At 53.3% G+C, this 20972-nt stretch overlaps 1 protein-coding gene across 1 annotated transcript in view; it reads left to right on the top strand.

The window, feature by feature from the left end:
* Nucleotides 1-20972, top strand: part of KCNH2 (potassium voltage-gated channel subfamily H member 2) — a 78869-nt gene that overhangs the window by 11851 nt on the left and 46046 nt on the right. Inside the window, exon 3 of the mRNA XM_081931522.1 lies at nucleotides 20219-20383. Within this exon, the coding sequence (XP_081787648.1) occupies nucleotides 20219-20383 (165 nt within the window). The remainder of the gene's footprint in view (nucleotides 1-20218; nucleotides 20384-20972) is intronic.

Raw genomic sequence — 20972 nt, 5'->3', positions numbered from 1 at the left:
ATCTTCACTTGGTTGCGAGTGGCCAATAAAGGTAAAGGGACCCCTGACCATTAGGTCCAGTCGTGGCCGACTCAGGGGTTGCGGTGCTCATCTCGCTTTATTAGCCGAGGGAGCTGGCGTACAGCTTCCAGGTCATGTGGCCAGCAGGACTAAGCCACTTCTGGAGAACCAGAGCAGCGCATGGAAATGCTGTTTACCTTCCTGCCAGAGCGGTACCTATTTATCTACTTGCACTTTGATGTGCTTTCGTACTGCTAGGTTGGCAGGAGCAGGGACCGAGCAATGGGAGCTCACCCCGTTGCGGGTATTCGAACTGCCGACCTTCAGCTCGGCAAGCCCCAGGCTCTGTGGTTTAACCCACAGTGCCACCCGAGTCCCTGCTTGTCGATCACTGGGATCCGAACCGCCGACCTTCTGATCGGCAAGCCCTAGGCTCTGTGGTTTAGACCACAGCGCCACCCGAGTCCCTAAGTGGCCAATAGCCAGGGGCAAAATGCGGCTTGTGAAACGTGAACACAGCTGGGGGGCCACTGTGAGAACAGAAGGCTGGATGAGGTCGGACTCTTCTTGCATTCTTCCAGCCTCCGTCCAGCCTGGCCCCCTGCCCTTCAGCACATGCCTGCACACTCTGCGTGTGGCTCCTGCTTCCTGCTTTTCTGCTGCTGCAGCAGTTTCTCCCCCCCCAAAAAAAACCAGCCTGGCCCAACTGCTACTTTTGTTTCCATCTTCCCCCAGGGGAGCCACATCTCATCCCAAGCTGCGCTTCTGCAGCATGGAAGCCAGAGTCCCAGGCAGGCGGAGGGGGCTGGGCTGTGGATGTGTCCCCTGCATCTCAAACTCCCCAAGACAGATCCAGGCAGGCTCCTCTCCCTGCCTGCTCCCCTTTTCAGCTGAGAATCCCTCCCCCACATCCTGGCTTTACCTATCTCCCCCCCCCCCCGCACACACACTTTGCTCCCCGTATTCAGGCTGTTGCAAAAGCTGTGCAGAAACCACGCAGCCTCCTCCCTCTCCGTTCCCTTGGCCCAAACCCTGGTCCTTGCCCTGGTGCCATTCCTTGCCAGGGCCACGCCCCAAATCATTTTGCTGCCAAAGGTGCCCCCTCTCCCCCCACCAGCCAACCAGCCAAGGGGACCTAATACTCCAAGGCTGGTAAAATTATTTTAACGGAACCCCCGTTAAACATGTGATAGCCAGCCATGGGCATCCCTTTCATGACGCCCCAAATCTGCCGCCTGAGGCAGCTGCCCCCCTCTGCCTGAGGTCAGGGCTGGCCCCGTCTCTGGCCGGGACTGCAGCAGCCGGCTCCTGTCTGATCTTCTGGTTCCCCAAGGCCCACCTTCCAGATTCCCCAGGCGCAGTTTGCTGCTGGTGCCGGTCCAACTGCGGCAACATGCCGATTTCTGGAGCCCAGGTTGGAGACCATAATTCAAAAACCTCTGCCTTAGTCCATAGTTCATTCCATGTCCATTTCCACCTCATCTGTTTTTCCTTCTTGATGCTGGGAGGTTGCATGCGGCACTCAAGCACAGAGAGTAGAACTGGAGTCCTGGAAGGGACCTCGAGGGTCATCTAGTCCAACCCGCTGGCAAATAGATAATCCGTTGCAGCAACAGGGTTTGGAACAGAGCTTGGATGGCCACCCATCAGGGATCCTTCAGCTGCAATTCCTGCACTGGAGGGGGTTGGACTTGATGAGCCCTGGGGGTCCCTGCTCTGCTTCTGCGTCCTAAAGGTTCTCCCTCCTTTTCTCCCCCCTCCTTTTCTCCAAGGGCTGAACTCTGCAAGCCTCTCTGCTTCTGTTGCTGCTCCTCTTTTCCAGAGTAACTTGTCTGGGGAGCGGCTGGGGGGGGGGCAGCAGCTGTTTTATAGGGCTCTAACTGTCATTCTGGTCGGGGACCTGCCTGGTTAATTATTTTGCAAATCGATAAGGGTATTTTTAGGCGTAATGGCAATAACAATTTTAGAAAGTGCTGTGCGGCGGAAAACGTCTCCAAAGCATTGTTCGCCTCAGCAGGCGGAGGATCCGCAGCTTCAGAGGGGAGGGGGTGCCCTTCAGGACCCACCCCAAGGTCACTCTTGCCACAGAAAATGAATTTGCCCTGGGGAGGGAGAGGGAAAGGTACTCTGCGTGTGCTCAGAGGCACTCTCTTTCTCTTTGCTGCTCCTCCATCAGGATCCTTCCAGGCTGACCCCAGGCATTGATGGGGGGGGACAATGGAGCCTTGGGGAGCCAGTCAGTGGGGCACGGGGGGGTTGAAGAAAGGGGTCAACCAGTTGGGATCCGGATGGGTGGGGTAATTAATAATAATAATAATAATAATAATAATAATAATAATAATAATAATATTCCAGGCAGGTTTGCCTTCTAAACCCTGCAGCTCCTTGGCAGTGCCAGCCGTGTGGGGCTGGGCAGGAGCGCCAGGCGCAGGGAGCGCCCAAGTTCCGCCTGGGCTGCCCCCCCCCCGGCCCCTGCGCCAGGTGTCTCTTCTCTCCCGAGGCCTCGGCCTCCGGCTCACGTCAGCCAGCCCAGTTCCGGCAAGGCGGGTAAACAAAGCCGGAGCCGCCAGCGCTGTCTCCCAGCTGCCTCTCCCTCCCTCCCTCCCTCCCCCCCCCCCGCAAGATGGCCTGCGCTGGGGGGGGAGGAGATGCTCCCTCTTCCTTCCTCCCGGGCTTTATAAACGACCAGGATGGGGAGGCAGAGCAGAGTTACCCTGGCGAGGAAACTCTCCAAAGCCCTTTTCTCCTTCTCCATGAACGTGTCTCCTCCTCTCTTACAGCCATCTAGCATGGTGGCCATCCCTGCCTCCTGAGGCAGTGAGTTCCACAGGTTAACTCTGTGCTGCGTGATGAAGGACTTTCTTCCCTCTGCCCTAAATTTTCCAACAAAGGGAAAGGAAGGATGCCTTGCCTGCTGTGGGGAGAGTCCCCTTCTCTCTCAAGGGAAGGCCATGGCTGTGGGGCAGAGTCCCGGGTTCAGTTCCCCCTGTCATCTCCAGGTAGGGGTGGGAGAATCTCCTCTGCCTGGACTCCTGGAGAGCCATTGCTGCCAGGAGACAAGGCTGAGCTGGAGGCACTCTCTGTAAGACAGCTTCCTAGGATCCTGCCCCCCCCAGCCCCCCAGGAATCAGCGCGTCCCTTTACGGTCTGCCACAGCATGTCACAGTGCTGAGCTGGGGAAGAATATCTGGGTTTGTCGGGTTCAAAGATGGGGTGCAGAAGGGGATTTGGGAAGAGGCATCTGGGTCCTGTTCTTTGAGGTTTGGGACCAGAGAGAAGGTCCAGCTCTTTGGGGGCAGGAGCAGCAAACTCCTCAAGGAGCCTCAGCAGGCAATGAACCCAGGGAGGGCGGGGGGGGGGTGGCTGGCTTGGAAGAGAGGCTGCCGGGGCCTCTTCTCCCCCCCCCTTCCTTGAGGGGAACAGAAGGCAGGAGCTCTTCCCTTCTCCCCCAGGAGGCAGGGATGGAAGGAGGGGAGACAAGGCAGGGATAAGGCTAGCAAGAGCTGCTAGTCAGGGTCTCTGCCCCACCCTCCGAAGTCTGGGAACTGCAGGAGGGGAGAGGGCTTGGGTTCAAACCTTCTTGAGGGCTTCCCTTTGGGGCACTTGGGTGGCTGCTGTGAAAGCAGGAGGCGGCCAGATGGGCCCCGATGGTAAGGTTGCCAGACGTCCCCGTTTCCTGGATTTACAAATCAGTCCCCTGACAAAATCCGATCATTCCTAATGAAGTTGAAAAAGGTCCCTGGATTCCTAGGGAAATATCTGGTAACCTTACCCTATGGGCCTGATCCAGCAGGACTCGCCTTATGTTCTGTACTCCTCCCCACCCCGGCAGGCCCTTGCCCCCCTCTCCTCTCCCCAAAGATGCCAGCCTCTCCTTCTTCTTGATCTGGAGAGCCCTGCCAGGTCAGCCATCAGAAATGTCTACACAACTGGGGGCCGATTTGCGCCAGGAGAGGACCCCATCCCTCTCCCACTTCCCCAGCTCTGCCCCCTTTGACCTCCCCTCCTTCCTGCTTATAGGGACACAGGTGGTGCTGCGGTCTAAACCGGGCTGGCAGATCAGAAGGTTGGGGTCCTGCTCCTGCCCACCTGGCAGTTTGGAAGCACCTCAAAGTGCAAGTAGATAAATAGGTACCACTCTGGTGGGAAGGTAAATGGCGTTTCTTTCCAGAAGCGGCTTAGTCCTGCTGGCCACATGACCCAGAAGCTGTATGCCGGCTCCCTTGGCCAATAAAGCAAGATGAGCACCACAACCCCAGAGTCATCTGCCACCGGACCTAATGGTCAGGGGTCCCTTTACCTTTTTACCTTCCTGCTTTGCTCCTGCTGTGAGTGTCAGAGTGTGTCCACCTCTCCATTGTCTGGCTGGAGCCAGCCTTGCTTATCTCTGCCCTGTTGGTTGGTTGTTTCTTTAATTTATTAATTTATTGAATTTATATACCGCCCTGTACCTGAAGGTCTCAGGGCGGTTCACAGAATAAAATCAAAATCTAAAACCACAAAATATGCAATGAAAATAAAAACAACAGCCCAATAGCCCCCCCCCGAACCCCCCACATTTTAAAGGGGCAGAGGATGTTATCTCTCCCGATGCAGTTTCCCCTGCTTGCAGGGTGCCAGACAGATGGATCCTGCGGCCCCAGAGGGAAAAGCACCTTCCTCCACTCATTAACCCTTTCTAAACATATTAACTGCATTCATGATTTTAAAGAAGAAAACTTTCCTTGGGAAACAGAAGTTCTCTGGCAACCCACCCAGAATCAAGAGAATCCCCAAAATGGTTTGTGTGCCTTGCAGGGGGTTGGAGCAGCAGAACCCTTCCAACTCCACAATTCTGTCATTCAATCTGCCCCCCCAAAAAAGATTGAGCACGGGGTGCCCTCACCCCCCCCCATCTTCAGGCCTCTGTATGAACACGAACACCCCCCATGCTGGAATAAAGAAGGCAGAAGCAGTTTGCATTGATCCAGGAAACTTTGCAAAAGGCTGGCTGGGGGGCCTGTCCTCTTCTCCCCCCCCCCCCCAAGGAGCCTGGCTCTGCTCAGCCAAGTCTCAGCTGCTCATTTATTCATTAGAGGCCGCAAGTGCCAATCTCCGTGGCTGAACGTGCTGCTGCCCCAAAAGCATTCCGGTGCATTAAAGCATTACTTCGAAATCCATTACAACAGATTTTGCATTAAAATGAAAATGGAAGGAGACCTCTGGTCCCTTGGCTAAGAAAGGCAGGGGGGGGGCAGACCCAGCCTCTCCCGTCTTCCGGAAAGTGAGTTTGAGGGGCTTGCGGTGCATTCAAATAGCACCCTCCTCCTCCTCCTCCTCCTCACATCATCTCCCTCTTCGCTTGCTGGCAAAGGGGCTAATTAGGAGTTAATTGCGAGAGGGTGCCAAGCCAGAAATGTCTGACGGTGGCAGCTGTGGTGGTTGGGCTGCAGGAGGAGCAGGATCCTGCCTTGGGGGTGGGGAGGGGCAGAGGATGGAATGTCTCTCTCTGGGGATGGGTGCTGTTCTTGGATGTGGGGGGGGGCACTTTTGCCCTGGCCTTCTCAGCTAATACAGCCGAGGCCCTCATTGTGCGAACAATTCTCTTGTGGGAGGGGAGAGCCCCCACCAGCCCAGGCACCCTTGCCACCCGTGGCATTTTGTAGCGCTGCGCTACTTTCAAGCGCTTTGAAAAGTGGGGGGGGGTGTGCCGGGAAGAGGGGGGAGCATTTATCTCCAGGCTATTCCTGGCTGCTGATAGCAGGGGTCAAAGGGCAGCTGGTCAGGGCTCTGCCATGTGGGAGGGAGCAAGGAGGGCACAGGAGCCCCTCCCTCAGTGCGGCCATTCTCTTGTGGTCCAGAGCCCCTTCCAGTCGCCTTCTCCAGGAGCAGACCAGCTCTTCCCCTCCGCAGAGGCCAGGACTCGAATTCGGCTCCCTCACATCCAGTTCAAGGTCTGCCAGGGGCATGGCTGGTGGATTGGCTGCTGCTGGGTGTTTGGGGTGGGAGGGGAGTGTTTGGTGCTTCCTTTGGGACTGCTTGTGAGCCCCCCAGCCCCGCTTGCCCCCGAGTTCCTTCCAGACTTGTGCCGGAGCGGCCTTGGCTGAGTGTTCCTCCTCCTCCTCCTTGAAGGGCTTTTGGCAGCCAGGCCACCCTGCTGACAGCTGTGTATGCTTTGTGTCTCCGGAGCAGCAGCGTCTGGGCTGCGTCAGGGCTGGGGAGGCCGGCAGGAGGAGGGAGGCGGCCTCGCCAGGGCGGGAGGGCGCTGGCAGCTGAGATTCAGCGGGGGCCACTTTTTGGGGGGTGCCAACAGGCCCAGCTGTTGTGGAAGCACCATAGGCGGCGGCATCTGTCGGGTCTATGTCTACAGCACAAGACTGCCTGCACGGACTGGCAGCCAGGAGCCTCCCGGGCTCAGGAAGGGAGACGTGGCCCAGCCATTGGAGACCTTCTGCATGCAGCGCAGGTGCTCTGGAGCTGAGCTGCCATGCGCAGGGATTCAGGGGTTGCCAGTTTCCAAAGGTGGGGAGCAGAGGCCTCCAGAGGGGTTCCCACCCGGGTTGAGAGGAGAGGGCTATGGGTGGCTCCCAGCCAGGACACCTCTGCTCTGCCCCCCGAGGCAGAAATGCTTCTGTATCAGTGGTAGAAACTCCGAGAGATCAGCTCTGCCCCAAATGGCCCCTTCAGCCAAGGTTGCAGTCGCCCAGAGAGAATGGAAAGTGGCCATTTGGGGGGCAAGAGGCCTCTGAAGTCTTATTTTTCAAACGATGGACTGACTGGCATTGATTCTCAGTTAAGCATCAAGGATCACCTTGAGCTCAGTGAAGAATGCTGAGAACTTCAAGAAGAAAAATTCCTTGATCAGGAATTATCTATGTTGGCCTCTTCCTGCCCTGCCTATTTTTCTGAATGGTGACACAGACCATTCATAACGTAGGAATATTCTCCACGACTGTGAGCAGGACAGGGCGGTGTGGGAGGCGAAGACGAGCGTCAGCAATTAACTGCAGCATTGTTCCCTGCTCCTGCTCAGGCTGCGCAGAAAAAGCAATTTTGGTTCCAGAAATTCATTCCGATTGTGCAGATAACTGATCGAATACTACAGAATGGAGCTTTGGTGAGTGAAAGCAGCCCAGATCCTGTGATCCTCAGGCAGGCACCTCCAGGTGGTGGAGCTGTCAGGCCCCATCCCGGCACCCGGACATCTTCTCTCGGTCACAAGGGGCCACCAGCCACTAATTTCAAACACTGTTCCGAATTGCAGTTGCTGGAAGCCCTGGAAGGAAAGAGGGCTCAGAGGCTCAGATCCTGCTTGCAGGCTCCGCGTGGGGCATCTGCTTGGCTGGTCTAGAGGGGCCTCTGGCCTGATCCAGCTGGCTCTTCTTCTGCATAACCTGATAGCTGCACTGTGCAACTGTTAATGGAGAAATCTGAGGGCTCCCTTGGACAAAAAACAAGGACACTGGCCCGGAATACCCGAGCAAAACAGCAGCCAGTCGGCTTGGTCTTGATTGAAGACTGGACAGGACTCCCACCTGCCACAAGATGAAGCAAGATGGAAGCCCCAAACAAAAGAGAACCCAAACTTTTATTAGCTGCTAATCACAGGTGCCGCTGTGGGTTAAACCACAGAGCCTAAGGCTTGCCGATCAGAAGGTCGGTGGTTCGAATCCCTGCAACGGGGTGAGCTCCCGTTGCTCGGTCCCAGCTCCTGCCAACCTAGCAGTTCGAAAGCACGCCAAAGTGCAAGTAGATAAATAGGTACCACTCTGGCGGGAAGGTAAACGGCATTTTTGTGTGTTGCTCTGGTTCGCCAGAAGCGGCTTAGTCATGCTGGCCACATGACCCGGAAGCTGTATACTGGCTCCCTCGGCCAGTAAAGCGAGATGAGCGCCACAACCCCAGAGTCGGTCACGACTGGACCTAATGGTCAGGGGTCCCTTTACCTTTACCTTTAATCCCCATATTACACCCCTCTCCCCAAACTACATCACTAATACATCACAGTTACATCATGAAAGGGGAGGTCTGGGGGCCGTAATCTGCGCATCCTGGACCCTGCCCCATGGTTCCCCTTGCCCTCCACCAAACACCCATCAAGTGGAACAAAAGAGATATTTACATTTCCCTGTTTCCCAGCCAAGTTCATCCCACCCTTTTGTCTTCATCTGGGTTTGGTATTTCTGGAATGGCTACCTGTCTGGCACTCAGGTATCAGGAGGCCAGGAATTATCCCTCAGGCAGAGGGGCTGCTGAGGAGCTGAGCTCACAGGTCTACATGAATTTCTGAAGTTTTCCCTGTGAGCCAGTACATAGATACACTGATCAGTGAATTCTTACATTTGGTATCGTGCAGCAGAGGCCCTTTGAATACACAGGAAGAAACTGTGATGAAGTGTTTTGTGGGGACAAATCACAAAAGTCACAGAAGTGATTGTGCTGGTTTTGGTAGTGGGCTGCATGTGCATGATATCTCCTGGAGGGGAAACCCCCCCAACCTATACATAAATCCCTGCCACCCCTCCACCGTCAGAGGCAGTAGGCCAGGAAGTGCCAGGGGGGACTGGGCGCTTGGGTTCCAGCTTGTGGTTACTCCTGATGGGCAGCTGCTTGGCCCCTGGGAGAGCAGGAGGCTGGGCTTGAAGAACCTGCTGAACCAGCCAGTGGCCCATCTATGGGCCTGACCCAGACACCTCCTCTTAGGAGAGGTTTCCAGCCTGGCTCCTCCTTGGGACATTCTGCTGCCTTCTGCTTTGTTTCAGAGATGTGGTTGCAGCTGCGGGGGGAATGGCACTCTGCATGCGCTCAGGGGCACTGCTGCCTGACTCCTGGCATTTGGGGAGGGACTGGCAACCAACCAACAGGCGCTCCACATCTGCTAAATGCCCCCTCTTCCCCAATACTACCTTGGGCCCCTCCAGACAAGTGGATTCTGCAATGCATTTTTGACGCAACCACGGAGTGCAATGCGTTTTGCAATGCATCCTCAGAGGCAGGAACAGAACAGGAAAGCGCATAGGTTTTGTGAAATAAATAAAAGCTGACACAAGTTTTAATCTTTTAAAATCTATTGCTGTTGAAATGTTCTTCCTACTCATGATCTTATAGTGGAATCTTTCTTTGCAAACGGCTTTGAGGCTTTTCTTAAACATTCAAGCAGTGTATAAATTTAATGAAGTGAAATAATGATTGGCGAAGATGGTGCTGGGAGGAGCCCTTTGTGCTGGGGACTCAGTTCTGGCACGGGAAACTGCCAACCCTTCAAAGGGACGAGGGGGGGGGGGCCTTCAGTCTTGCCTCTTAGCTGAAGAGAGAGGGGCACCTGAGTGCTGGGGTGGGGCAAGGGGTGTGTGTGAAGGGGGTGCTGTGCCAGCAGCTTCAGCCTGGAGGACCTGCACTTTGTCAGCCCCCGCCCCCTGCCTCATCTTCTGACCTCCCCCCCCCCCCCGTCCTCCAGAGCAGCTGGCTCACTTCTCCAACAGGGATATTTATAGTCTCAAGAGGGTCTGCGATAGGGCGGGGGCAGCACTCCTTTTCCGGCACCCGGGGGGGGGGGAGCAGCAGCGCTCTGGGGTGATGGAGAGGAGCAGGAGCTGGGGGTTGGCAGCTGGGAGGGGACACAGCCCCTGCTCCTCCCTGCCCCATTTTGAGAGGCTCTTTTTGGTCCCCCTCCCCATGCTCTGCTAGCTTTTAGACTTCATGGAATGATAAAAATGTAGAGTTGGAACCCCCAAGGGTCCTCTAGTCCACCCCCTGAGATGCAGGAATCTCAGCCCAAGCATCCATGACAGGTGGCCAGCCAACCTCTGCTTCAAAACCTCCAAGGATAGAGAGGCTACCACTTTAAGGAGTCCACTTCACCATGGAACGGCTCTTGCCATCAGAAAGTTCTTCCTGATGTTTGGTTGGAATCTCCTTCCTTTAACTTGAAGCCATTGGTTTGAGTCCTATTCACTGGAGCAGGAGAAAACCACCTTGCCCCATCTTCCATGTTCAGCCCTTCTGATATTTGAAGATGGCTATTGTGTCTTCTGAGGGACACAGGTGGTGCTGTGGGCTAAACCCCAGAGCCTAGGACTTGATGAACAGAAGGTCGGCGGTTCGAATACCCGCAATGACCAGGTGAGCTCCCGTTGCTCAGTCCCAGCTCCTGCCAACCTAGCAGTTCAAAAGCTCGTCAAAGTGCAAGTAGATAAATAGGTACCACTCCGGCGGGAAGGTAAACGGCATTTCCGTGCGCTGCTCTGGTTTGCCAGAAGCGGCTTAGTCATGCTGGCCACATGACCCAGAAGCTGTACACCGGCTCCCTCGGCCAATAAAGCGAGATGAGTGCTGCAACCCCAGAGTCAGTCATGACTGGATCTAATGGTCAGGGGTCCCTTTACCTTTATTGTGTCTTCTCTCCATCTTCCTTTCTCCAAGTTAAACATCCCCAGCTCCTTCAACCATTCCCCATCAGGCTTGGTTTCCAGACCCTTGATCATCTTGGTCACCCTCCTCTGCCCACCTTCCAGCTGGTCAACATCCTTCTTCAATTGTGGCACCCAGAGCTGGACCCAGGACTCCTGGCGTGGCCTGACCAAGGCAGAAGAGAGCAGGAATATTACTTTCCTTGATCTGGACACTATATTGCTGTTGATGCAGCCTAGAATAGCGTCTGCTTTTTTTGCTGCTGCGTCATACTATGGACTCCTCTTCATCTTGGTCCACTGAGACCCCTAGACCCTCTTCACACACCCTCCTGGCAAGCCCTGTATGGCAAGACCACCCTGCCCAGGCCCACCCAGTCGAGCACCCTCTTCCCCACAGGGACCTGCCTGTTGTCTGCTGGGAGGGATGGCTTAGTTGGTAGATCCTGAGACCCTTCATCTCAAGGTCCTGAGCCCCACTGTCACCAAAAGGATCCCTGCCTTGCAGGGGGTTGGACTAGATCAGGCATCCCCAGCCTTCGACTACAATTCCCATCATCCCTGACCCACTGGTCCTGTTAGCTAGGGATCATGGGAGTTGTAGGCCAAAACATCTGGAGGGCCGCAGGTTGGGGTGCCTGGACTAGATGACCCTCAGGGTCCCTTCCAACTCCACTGTTCTGTGAAGCCCCCTGAACAGGGCCAGAAGGCACCAGCTCCCCCCCCCCCGTGGCTTCCTGGGCTTAGCGCCAAGAGTTGCCCAGCCTTCCCATCTTCCTTGCAGAAGGGAATGCAGGAACTTCATTAACTCCTCTCCTCTAATTAAGTAGCATACGGTAATTGCTTCTGGGAGATGAGCAAAAGAACCCCCCCCCCCTGCAAGGAGCTGTGCTGTCTGCAACTGAGGCTCCTCAGAAGCCTGGGCGCCCCCTAGTGGCACAGGCAGGACTCTTGGCAGGGGGTGGCCTGTGTGTGTGTGTGTGTGTTTTGCGCCCCTTCCAGGGGCCTGGGATGCTCCAAGTAGCGACTCCTGGGTTCTGCTTATCCACAGCTCACTTCAAAGGTCCACACTTATTGTCTCTCAGATAACAGAAGGCAGCCAGATAAGCTGATATGAGATGGGGGGCGGAGGGGGGGGGCAGAAGGACTTGCAGCCTGAATGGAGGCTTGGAGGTTGGAAGATCAGGGGAAGCTCAGAAATCAAGATGACAAGAAATTTGCAAAGGTAAACAGGCTAATACATTGGCAGGATTTTAAGAATACTTGTAATTTTAGTAATAGCACAAGTAATTGGAGGTGAAATAATAATAATTTGGAGAAGAAATGATATGCAGTTGAAAAGAAAATTTAAGGAAGGTGGGGGGGAGTCAGGGATTTGGAGAATCTGATTTTATGGATTTGATATTGTTTTTGTGTATTTTTTTCTTTTTTGTGGTTGTTTGTGGTTTGTTTTTGTTGAAAATTTAATATATATATATTTTTTAAAAGACAAAAGGTTGGAAGAATCAGGGCAGAATCTAAAGTCCTCCTTTATGCTGCACAGAGTAAAACTATGGATTCGACCAAGGGATGGAGGCGGGGGCTGTGAGGGGCTCCTCTCTGGCTGGAAGAAGCCTTGCTTCCAAATACCACTGGAGGGGAGATTTGCTGCCGCACCCAGATCTTGCATGGGGGGCTCCCCAAATGGGCATCTAGTTGGGCCCAGGCCTCATTCTGCAGGCTCTTCTTGGGTGCTTCATTCTTCACACCATTAATGCATGGTGAAATTATGGATTCAAATGACAGGAGAAGAGATTCTGACGCAACATTAGGAGGAATTTTCGGAGAGCAAGAGCTGTTAGACATGGAACAGATCCCCTTGGGAGGTGGTAGACTCTCCTCTACTGGAGGTTTTTAAATGGAGGTGGGGGAATGGAGGCTGGGCGCTCACCTGCCCCTTTCTAGTAGACCTGGTGGCTCTGCTATGGGGGCAAGCAGTGCTTCTGAATACCTGTTGGTGCCGTCTCAGGAGGGGAGAGCTGATCTTGTGCTTGGATCCTGTTTCAGATAGGTAGCCGTGTTGGTCTGCCATAGTCAAAACAAAAAAAATTCCTTCCAGTAGCACCTTAAAGACCAACTAAGTTAGTTCTTGGTATGAGCTTTCGTGTGCATGCACACTTCTTCAGATACACTGAAACAGAAGTTACCAGACCCTTCTATATAGTGAGAAGGTGGGGAGGGGTATTACTCAGAAGGGTGGTGGGAATGGGTGGTTGGCAGATAGCTGTGATGAGCCTGTTGACGACTCTTAACGACTGCAATATGTCTTACAGGAAAAAGCAAGGGGTGAGAAGGTGAAAAATGGCTTTGTCATGTATAATGAGATAAGAATCCAATGTCTTTGTTCAGACCAGGTGTCTCCATGGTTTTAAGTTTGGTGATAAGTTGCAATTCAGCAGCTTCTCTTTCCAGTCTATTTCTGAAATTCCTTTGTAGTAAAACAGCTACTTTGAGATCTTGTATAGAATGTCCTGGGAGATTGAAGTGTTCTCCTACTGGTTTCTCTGTCTTGTGATTCCTGATGTCCAATTTATGTCCGTTTATTCTTTGGCGTAAGGTCTGGCCTGTTTGTCCAATATAGAGAGCTGAAGGACACTGTTGGCATTTGATGGCATACACCTGTTTGTTGGCGTCTGGTTGGCCCCTGCGAGAAGAGGATCCAGCAGCCAGGCTCTTCTTGTGCTCAGGAAGGAAGGGAAGGTCAACTGAGACTGGCTGGATAACCTACTTGTTTTTCGCTCTTGAGATTGGCTCTAGGTTTCTGGCTGCAGCCAAAGCCTTGAGGTGAAGGAGGGAGCTCCCCGTCAGCTACCGGTTCCCAGTGGCCACCAGATAAGCTCAGTCCTAGGGAGGTGGGAGAGTCACCCAGGGAGGCTGCCTGCCTGCTGCTCCGCTGTTGTTTCCACTGCTGGGCTGCATTTGCAGTTCTCGTTCTGATTCCAGGCTGCCCGCTGCTGATGTTTGGAGCTGCTGCTGGGCTCCAGGGCAAGGCCAGGAGGGGCAGAAGTCCTGGCAGGTGAGCAGGACCTTGGAGCGCCCCCCCAGGCCCCCCTCACCGGGACTCCCTGCTGTGGCGAAGGCAGCATCCTCCTGTTTTCTCCCTTCCTCTCTCCTCTGGCTTGTTTGTTGTGAGCACGTCTGACATTTTGCCCTGGGTGGCTCTCAGGGGACCCGACGCTCCTTCCAAGTCCTAAAATACCACCAGCCTCTGCGCCCTTTGAGGTGGAGCAGAGGGACAGAGGGAGGCTTGGAGAGAGAAGCTGGGAGCCCCTGGGCCCAGACTTCAGAGGGGAAGAAGGAGGAGGAGGGAGCCCAGAACCCGACAGGTTCCAGGTGCTTCCCTGGATGTGAGCCAAGAGGAGACCTGGCGGCTGAGAAAGGTGGGAGGGGGATGCAAGCAAGTGTCTCTTCCACCCGCCCAGATAGGGGCGAGAAAGGGGTGGGGCAGGAAGGAACGCTGCCCCTTCAGCCTCTGCAGGATCCACAATTCAGAGAACGTAGGATTCAATATCACAAAGGGACAGTTTAGACTTAATGCCTATGAATGGAGGACATATAAAGGTAAGTCGTTTAGTTGTGTCTGCTTCTTCGGGACCCCCTGGACCAGAGCACGCCAGGCCCTCCTGTCTTCCACTGCCACCCACAGTTTGGTCAAACTCATGCTGGTAGCTTCGAGAACACTGTCCCACCAACTCGTCCTCTGTCGTCCCCTTCTCCTTGTGCCCTCCATCTTTCCCAACATCAGGGTCTTTTCCAGGTAGTCTTCTCTTCTCCTGAGGTGGCCAAAGTCTTGGAGCCTCAGCTTCAGATCTGTCCTTCCCATGAGCACTCAGGGCTGATTTCCTTCAGAATGGAGAGGTTTCATCTTCTTGCAGTCCATGGGACTCTCAAGAGTCTCCTCCAGCACCATAATTCAAAAGCATCCATTCTTCGGCGCTCAGCCTTCTTTATGGTCCAGCTCTCACTTCCATACATCACTACTGGGAAAACCATGGCTTTTACTGTACGGACCTTTGTCGGCAAGGTGATGTCTCTGCTTTATCACAAAGCATTTATCGCAAAGTCAACCCATCATTTGAGTCAATCTGCATCAGTCGAGATGCATTCGGAAGCAGGAAGCCCAAGGTGTTGGTGCCCAGACGATGCCCTGGGCAGAGTGGCAGGCTGGCACCCCCAGAGAAGACCAGAGATGGTGGCCCCAGAGGAGGCGGGGGGAGCCTTCCAGGTCATCTGGAACTACAACTCCCATCATCCCTGGCAACTGCCTCCCCATTCTACTCTGTGACTGTTGCTGCCCTTGGCAAATTAGAGAAATTCATGGGGGGGGGGACAGCCTTGTAGGCTGTTGGAAGAGCAGGCCAAGACTGCCTGTGTTGAGCGAGTGCCGAAGAAGGCTGAGAATGGCTCCTGACCAGCGTGGCTGCCCTCTGCCTGACCCTCCGAGGCAGCTCTGCTGCTGAATCCCAGTTTCTGGAAACCTCAGGAGAGGAGAGTTGCTCTGGGGCTCGGATCCTGCTTCTGAGTTTCCCATTTGGGCATCTGGTTGGACCTTGTGAAAACAGGGGGCTGGATGTGGTGGGAGCCCCTTTAGCCTCATCCCGCAGGCTCTTCAGATGCTCTTAAACATCTGGCAGACCAAACGTCCCCCATGCCCTGCTCTCTGGGCTACTTTTTGTAAACTCTGTAGGGTTGCCTTTTCCTAAAATAAACATTTCTTGAATCTGCTGCCTGGTTAATGGTCCTGCGGGGAAAGAACAGCTTTTCTGATGTTTCAGATTTCAACCAGTTGACCAAACCAATTAGTTGATGAAACTGTGATTAGCTGGGATTTTCTGGACTAGATGACCCTTGAAGTCCCCCTCTGACTCCAAAATTCAGGGAGACAACAATTTTGCATTTCTCTGCCCTGAGCTCTCAGGGCTGCCAATGGCAGCACTAAGGCAGGGGCGCCACCTTGTGGCCATAGTGCAGAACTGCATCACTGCAGTGCAGGACAGGTCTTCTATGCTATCCGTGGCTAATAGTCGGCTCACTCGTGGGATCATCACTACCTAGATTGAGGTTGAATCCTGGCAAGCCAGAAGCACTGTTTTGGGGGGACAGGAGGCGGGCAGGTGTGGAGGACTCCCTGGTCCTGAATGGGGTAACTGTGCCCCTGAAGGACCGGGTGCGCAGACTGGGAGTCATTTTGGACTCACAGCTGTCCATGGAGGCACAGGTCAATTCCGTGTCCAGGGTGGCTGTCTGCCAGCTCCATCTGGTACGCAGGATGAGACCCTCCCTGCCTGTGGACTGTCTGGCCAGAGTGGTGCATGCTCTGGTTATCTCCCGCTTGGACTGCTGCAATGCTCTCTACGTGGGGCTACCTTTGAAGGTGACTCGGAAACTGCAATTAATCCAGAATGCGGCAGCCAGACTGGTGACTGGGAGCGGCCACCAAGACCATAGAACACCGGTCTTGAAAGACCTACATTGGCTCCCAGTACATTTCCGAGCACAATTCAAAGTGTTGGTGCTGAAATTTAAAGCCCTAAACAGCGAGATGGTGGGACAGTGTTCTCGAAGCTACAAACATGAGTCTGACCAAACTGCGGGAGACAGTGGAAGACAGAAGTGCCTGGCGTGCTCTGGACCAGGGGGTCACGAAGAGTCGGACACGACTAAACGACTAAACAACAACAACAACAACAAGCAGCCTTGGCCCAGTATACCTGAACAGCCCCATTGTTCAGCCTGGACACTGAGGTCCAGTTCCGAGGGCTTTGTTGTGGTTCCTTCACTGCAAGAAGTGAAGTTACAGGGAAGCAGGAAGAGGGCTTTCTCGGTAGTGGCGCCCACCCTGTGGAATGCCCTCCCACCAGATGTCAAGGAAATAATTATCTGACTTTTAGAAGACATCTGAAGGCAGCCCTGTTTAGGGACGTTTTTAATGCCTGATGTTTTATTGTATTTTTCATATTTTGTTGGAAGCCACCCAGAGTGGCTGGGGAAACCCAGCCAGATAGGCATGGTATAGATAATAAATGATGATGCTGATTGTGATGATTGGGCTTGCACGTTCCTAGGACCCTTGGGAGCGAGGCAATCGGGAGTCTCGTACTCCCAGCAGGGTCACCCAAGGCGTAAGGTCAAAGGGAAGGTCAAAGACAAAGAATGACCCAAGAAGTCCTCAGTGGCAGAACAGGCGGATGATAAGAAGCGGTATGTTACAACAGCTGTGAAGGTCGTTGTGATACGCATGCCATCAGAACAGAGCCTGACTGCGGAGACTGCACGGGTCAGCGTGCTCTGATCCCCAGACATAAAGCAAATTCACGCACAGGCATCTTCCAGAAACCCATCCAAAAATCTATTTATTATTTTCATCGCCACAATCCTACACATTGTTGAAGGGAAACTCTCCGCCAAGCTAGAAATCTTAGACTTCAAACGCCGCTGTGGACTTTTCATGTGAACAGTTACTTTTTAAATATACCAGGAAAGGTTCCCAATTCTCCTTGACAGAGTCTTGCTTTGTTTTTCTTTTTGGTGCCCTCAGTTTTGCCCTCTCCGTCTTCCATGATTTCCACCAGCCCTTCTCCCTCTGAGGGGATTCTCTCATCCTTCCCCTTCTGCACAGATTCCTTGCTGCTGTGGCTACATGCAGAAATAGAGTCGGCGCTTTCTTTGGGATTTCACTGCCCAGTATCCCCAGGAGGAAGGCTTCTGACCTCTTGGGAAAAGCCACTTAATTTCCCCCCTTCATTTCATTATATATCATGTCCCAATAGGCCATAAGGGATGGCCACCAACTCTGGTGCTTTTAAAAGAGCATTGGGCAAACCCATGGAAAAGACGGCTGCACCACGTTTTTAATATTCTGTTGGGAGATAATAATATTATTATATTGCCAGGGGTTGGTTTGGATGACCCTTGGGGTCCCTTCCAGCTCTGCAGTTCTGACTCTGGGGCTGAGCTGCTCTGCCGTCTCCTTGGGTGGGGGGGGGGGGTTGGGCTCAGAGTGTCTTTAAGCAGATTCCCAGAAGATTGCAAGATTCCAAATCCCTTGAAAATGAGGTCAGTACAACTGTCCTCCCTCCCCCGCCTGCCATGCCTGTGGAGGCCTCTGCCCTCCCCTGGAGGGAGGCAGGATTGAGCCCTGCATTCTCCCACCCCCACAGAAGGAGAACCCCACCTTTCCTCTCTACTTGGGACCACGTTTTGCGGCAGGAACGTCGCAAGTCTGCTGCCACGTAAGGGGCAGGGTATCTGGGCAGCGAGACCTGGGCCTTGAAGAGGGCCTGGCACCCCCTCTGCCCGCTTCCCTCAGTGAGATAATCCCCCTGCAGCCAGCGGAGGAGTGGGGAGGGGGCTCCCTGAGCCCAGAACCTCACGCCTGCCTGCGGGATTAGTGCTGCAGCTGTTAAGAGCTGTGCCTGGATTAGGGCTTGCCCTACCAACTCACTGGGTTCCTGGCGCTGCCACCCTGCGGGCACATTCCTCGCCTCTGACGCTGCCAAGTCTGCCAAGTCGGTGGTGGCCCCCCTTACTCCCGCAGCGAGGTTTGGTGCCAGGAGCGGATGGCCTTCCATAGGATTTGTGGGCATCCGCTTGGAATCATAGAATTGCAGACAGACCGGCCATCATCCGACCTCTGCTAAAGGACCTCCAGCGAATCACAGAATCACTGACTTCTGGGGTTGGAAGGGGCCTTCAGGGGTCATCTAGCCCAACCCCCTGAAATGCAGAAATCACAGCAAAAGCTCTCCTTTCTGGTCACTCGGGTCCTCCCCTCCAGGGCAATGCAAAGCAAGTTTTCTCCATCTTCCTCTGCACAAGACATGAGAAGCTGCCTGTCAGGCTGGACCAGGATGCCAGCATCAGTCTGTGGGATCCGGAAATAAGGATCATCAGTCAGTTATTTCCCCTGAGAAGGAAAACTAAAGAAAATGGACAGACTCCCCTCCCCAAACAGCTCCCTCTTAAACTGGAGATTTAATAATATTCTCTGCAATTATTTTCCAATGTGTTCAATATATTTCTTTGTTTTCTGTATCTCCTCTCCCTTATCCTCTAGTAGCTGGCTGCTTTTATTGCTCCTTTTTATATATATAAAAAAATGGTTTCATTACATTTCAAGCAATTACTATAAATATTTAAAATTTAATCTTTTTTTTTAAGACACATGTCTATTTGGGAGGGTGTTTGGATTGTGGCAATTGATTCTTGTTGTTTTAATGGATTTTGTGGGTTTTTGTGGATTCTTAATCACTTTAATCACATAGAGGAGGGAGAAAGGTTGTTTTCTGCTGCTCCAGAGAAGCGGACACGGAGCAATGGATCCAAACTACAAGAAAGAAGATTCCACCTAAACATTAGGAAGAACTTCCTGACAGTAAGAGCTGTTCAACAGTGGAATTTGCTGCCAAGGAGTGTGGTGGAGTCTCCTTCTTTGGAGGTCTTTAAGCAGAGGCTTGACAACCATATGTCAGGAGTGCTCTGATGGTGTTTCCTGCTTGGCAGGGGGTTGGACTCGATGGCCCTTGGGGTCTCTTCCAACTCTATGATTCTATGACTTGTCAAGCACCCTGTGACAAAGGGCTGATTGCAGATGAATAATCTGGATAAATAGGTAAATTGGAAGAAAGGGGAAAGTTGCATTTAAAGCACACCCACCCAAGAATCTTCGGACCCTGAATTTGTCTAATCCCCTTTTCAAGCCTTCCAGGTTGGTGACCGTTAGGGCTGGGCAATATATTGATATATCGTGTAAAGTTGGCTTGAAGTCCATATCATGATATCAGTCTCTTAATAGCCTCTCGAAGGCAGTGCTAGAAGCTGAACTAGAAAAGCTAGGAGCCAAATGACACCTTAAAGGTGGGTTTCGGCTGCTACAACTGAATGCCCAGGCACCCTGCCGATCAGTTGATTCACCAAGCAGTGCAGCACCCTTGGAGGCGTTTCTTTGGGTGCCATGCTGCCCCGCAAGCCAGCTGCCTGGCACAGCAGGATCGCCAGCCAGTCAGATGGAGATGGTAGTCGCCAAACCTGGCCAGCAGACATCAAAGCTTCCTCGCAAAAGGCTGCTTGCCTCTTGCAAAATCAATGTGACTGGCGCCCAGTTAACGTATTTTTCACTCCATAAGACGCACTTTTTTCTTCCTAAAAAGTAAGGGGAAATGTCTGTGCATCTTATGGAACGAATGTGTGGTCCCTGGAGCTGAATGGCCCAGGGGCAAAAAGCAGATCATGCTCTTTTTTAAAAAAAAGAGGGAAGTGGGTGTTGAAACAAAGCCGCTGATCGGGAGAGAGATAAGGGATGCTAGAGATAAAGGAGGCTGCCTGGGAGGGGGCCTCAGTGGCGCAAAAACGTGGTTACAAAGAATGGATCTACATGGATCCTCAGGATTTTTGCATTGGGTCACCCCAAATTCACCATCCGATCACATGTCTGTGGCCACAGCAGGAACCACAAAAATCATACATCCACTGTTTCGTTCAGAGTATTTTTTTCCCTTGTTTTCCTCCTCTAAAAACTAGGTACATCTTATGGTCAGATGCGTCTTATGGAGCGAAAAATATGAGTAGTTCTGAATGTTGCTCCAGGGACATGAGGGACCGGGGGGCGGGATGCCAAGAATGCCAGGGGGCCCTAGGTCTGCCTCTGCTTCTCGTCTCCAGAGAGAGGGAGAAGAGCTGCTCTCTCTGCTTTCTCGGTGCTGCACGGCATTTTACAAACTTCCCTCCTCTTGTCTCTTCCTTTCTGAAACCTGACCCCCCCTTTCTCTTCTGCCCCTTTGCCCCCCCCCCAGGGAGCTGCTTCCTGTGCCTGGTGGACGTGGTGCCCGTCAAGAACGAGGATGGCTCCGTCATCATGTTCATCCTCAACTTTGAGGTGGTGATGGAGAGGGACCTTCTGACCAGCCCCGTCAAGAACACCAACCACTGGGTCTCCCCAGCCGCCTGGCTGCCCACAGGTAGGGGGGGCCCTATGTGTGGGCGGGGGGTGTCACCCTCCTGCAACCCCCTCTCCCCTCCCACCCCAGAAGGCTCTAAGGCAACCCATACACAGGTGGAACATGGGGTGGTCTCAGGGCCAGACGGAGGGGTGAGGAGGCCCTCAGCTCCTGAAGGGAATGGGGCCCTTTCTTTCGATGTCCACCTGTCCTTTGTCAACAACAAATTGCCACTATTTTTTGTGTTGAATAAATGCTATATGGCAGGGGTAGGATCTGGCCCAATCGCCTTCTAAATCCGGTCCACGGACGGTCCGGGAATCAGCATGTTTTTACATGAGTAGAATGTGTCCTTTTATTTAAAATGGATCTCTGGGTTATTTGTGGGGCATAGGAATTAATTCATTCCCCCCCCAAAAAAATATAGTCCTGCCCACCACATGGCCTGAGGGATGGTGGACCAGCCCCCTGCTGAAAAAGGTTGCTGAGCCCTGCTAGATGGTAATTTATGAACCTAATAGGTATCTAAAGCCATTTGCACATCACAAATATGTATTTTATCAAAGCAATTGTTGGACTGAGATACAATTAAGAAGAAGTATATTAATAG

This window comes from Podarcis melisellensis (genome assembly GCF_964234715.1).
Source record: "Podarcis melisellensis genome assembly, chromosome: 12".
Lineage (NCBI taxonomy): Eukaryota > Metazoa > Chordata > Lepidosauria > Squamata > Lacertidae > Podarcis > Podarcis melisellensis.
The sequence above is the reverse complement of the archived record's forward strand: the minus strand, read 5'-3'. Positions and strand labels throughout refer to the sequence as shown.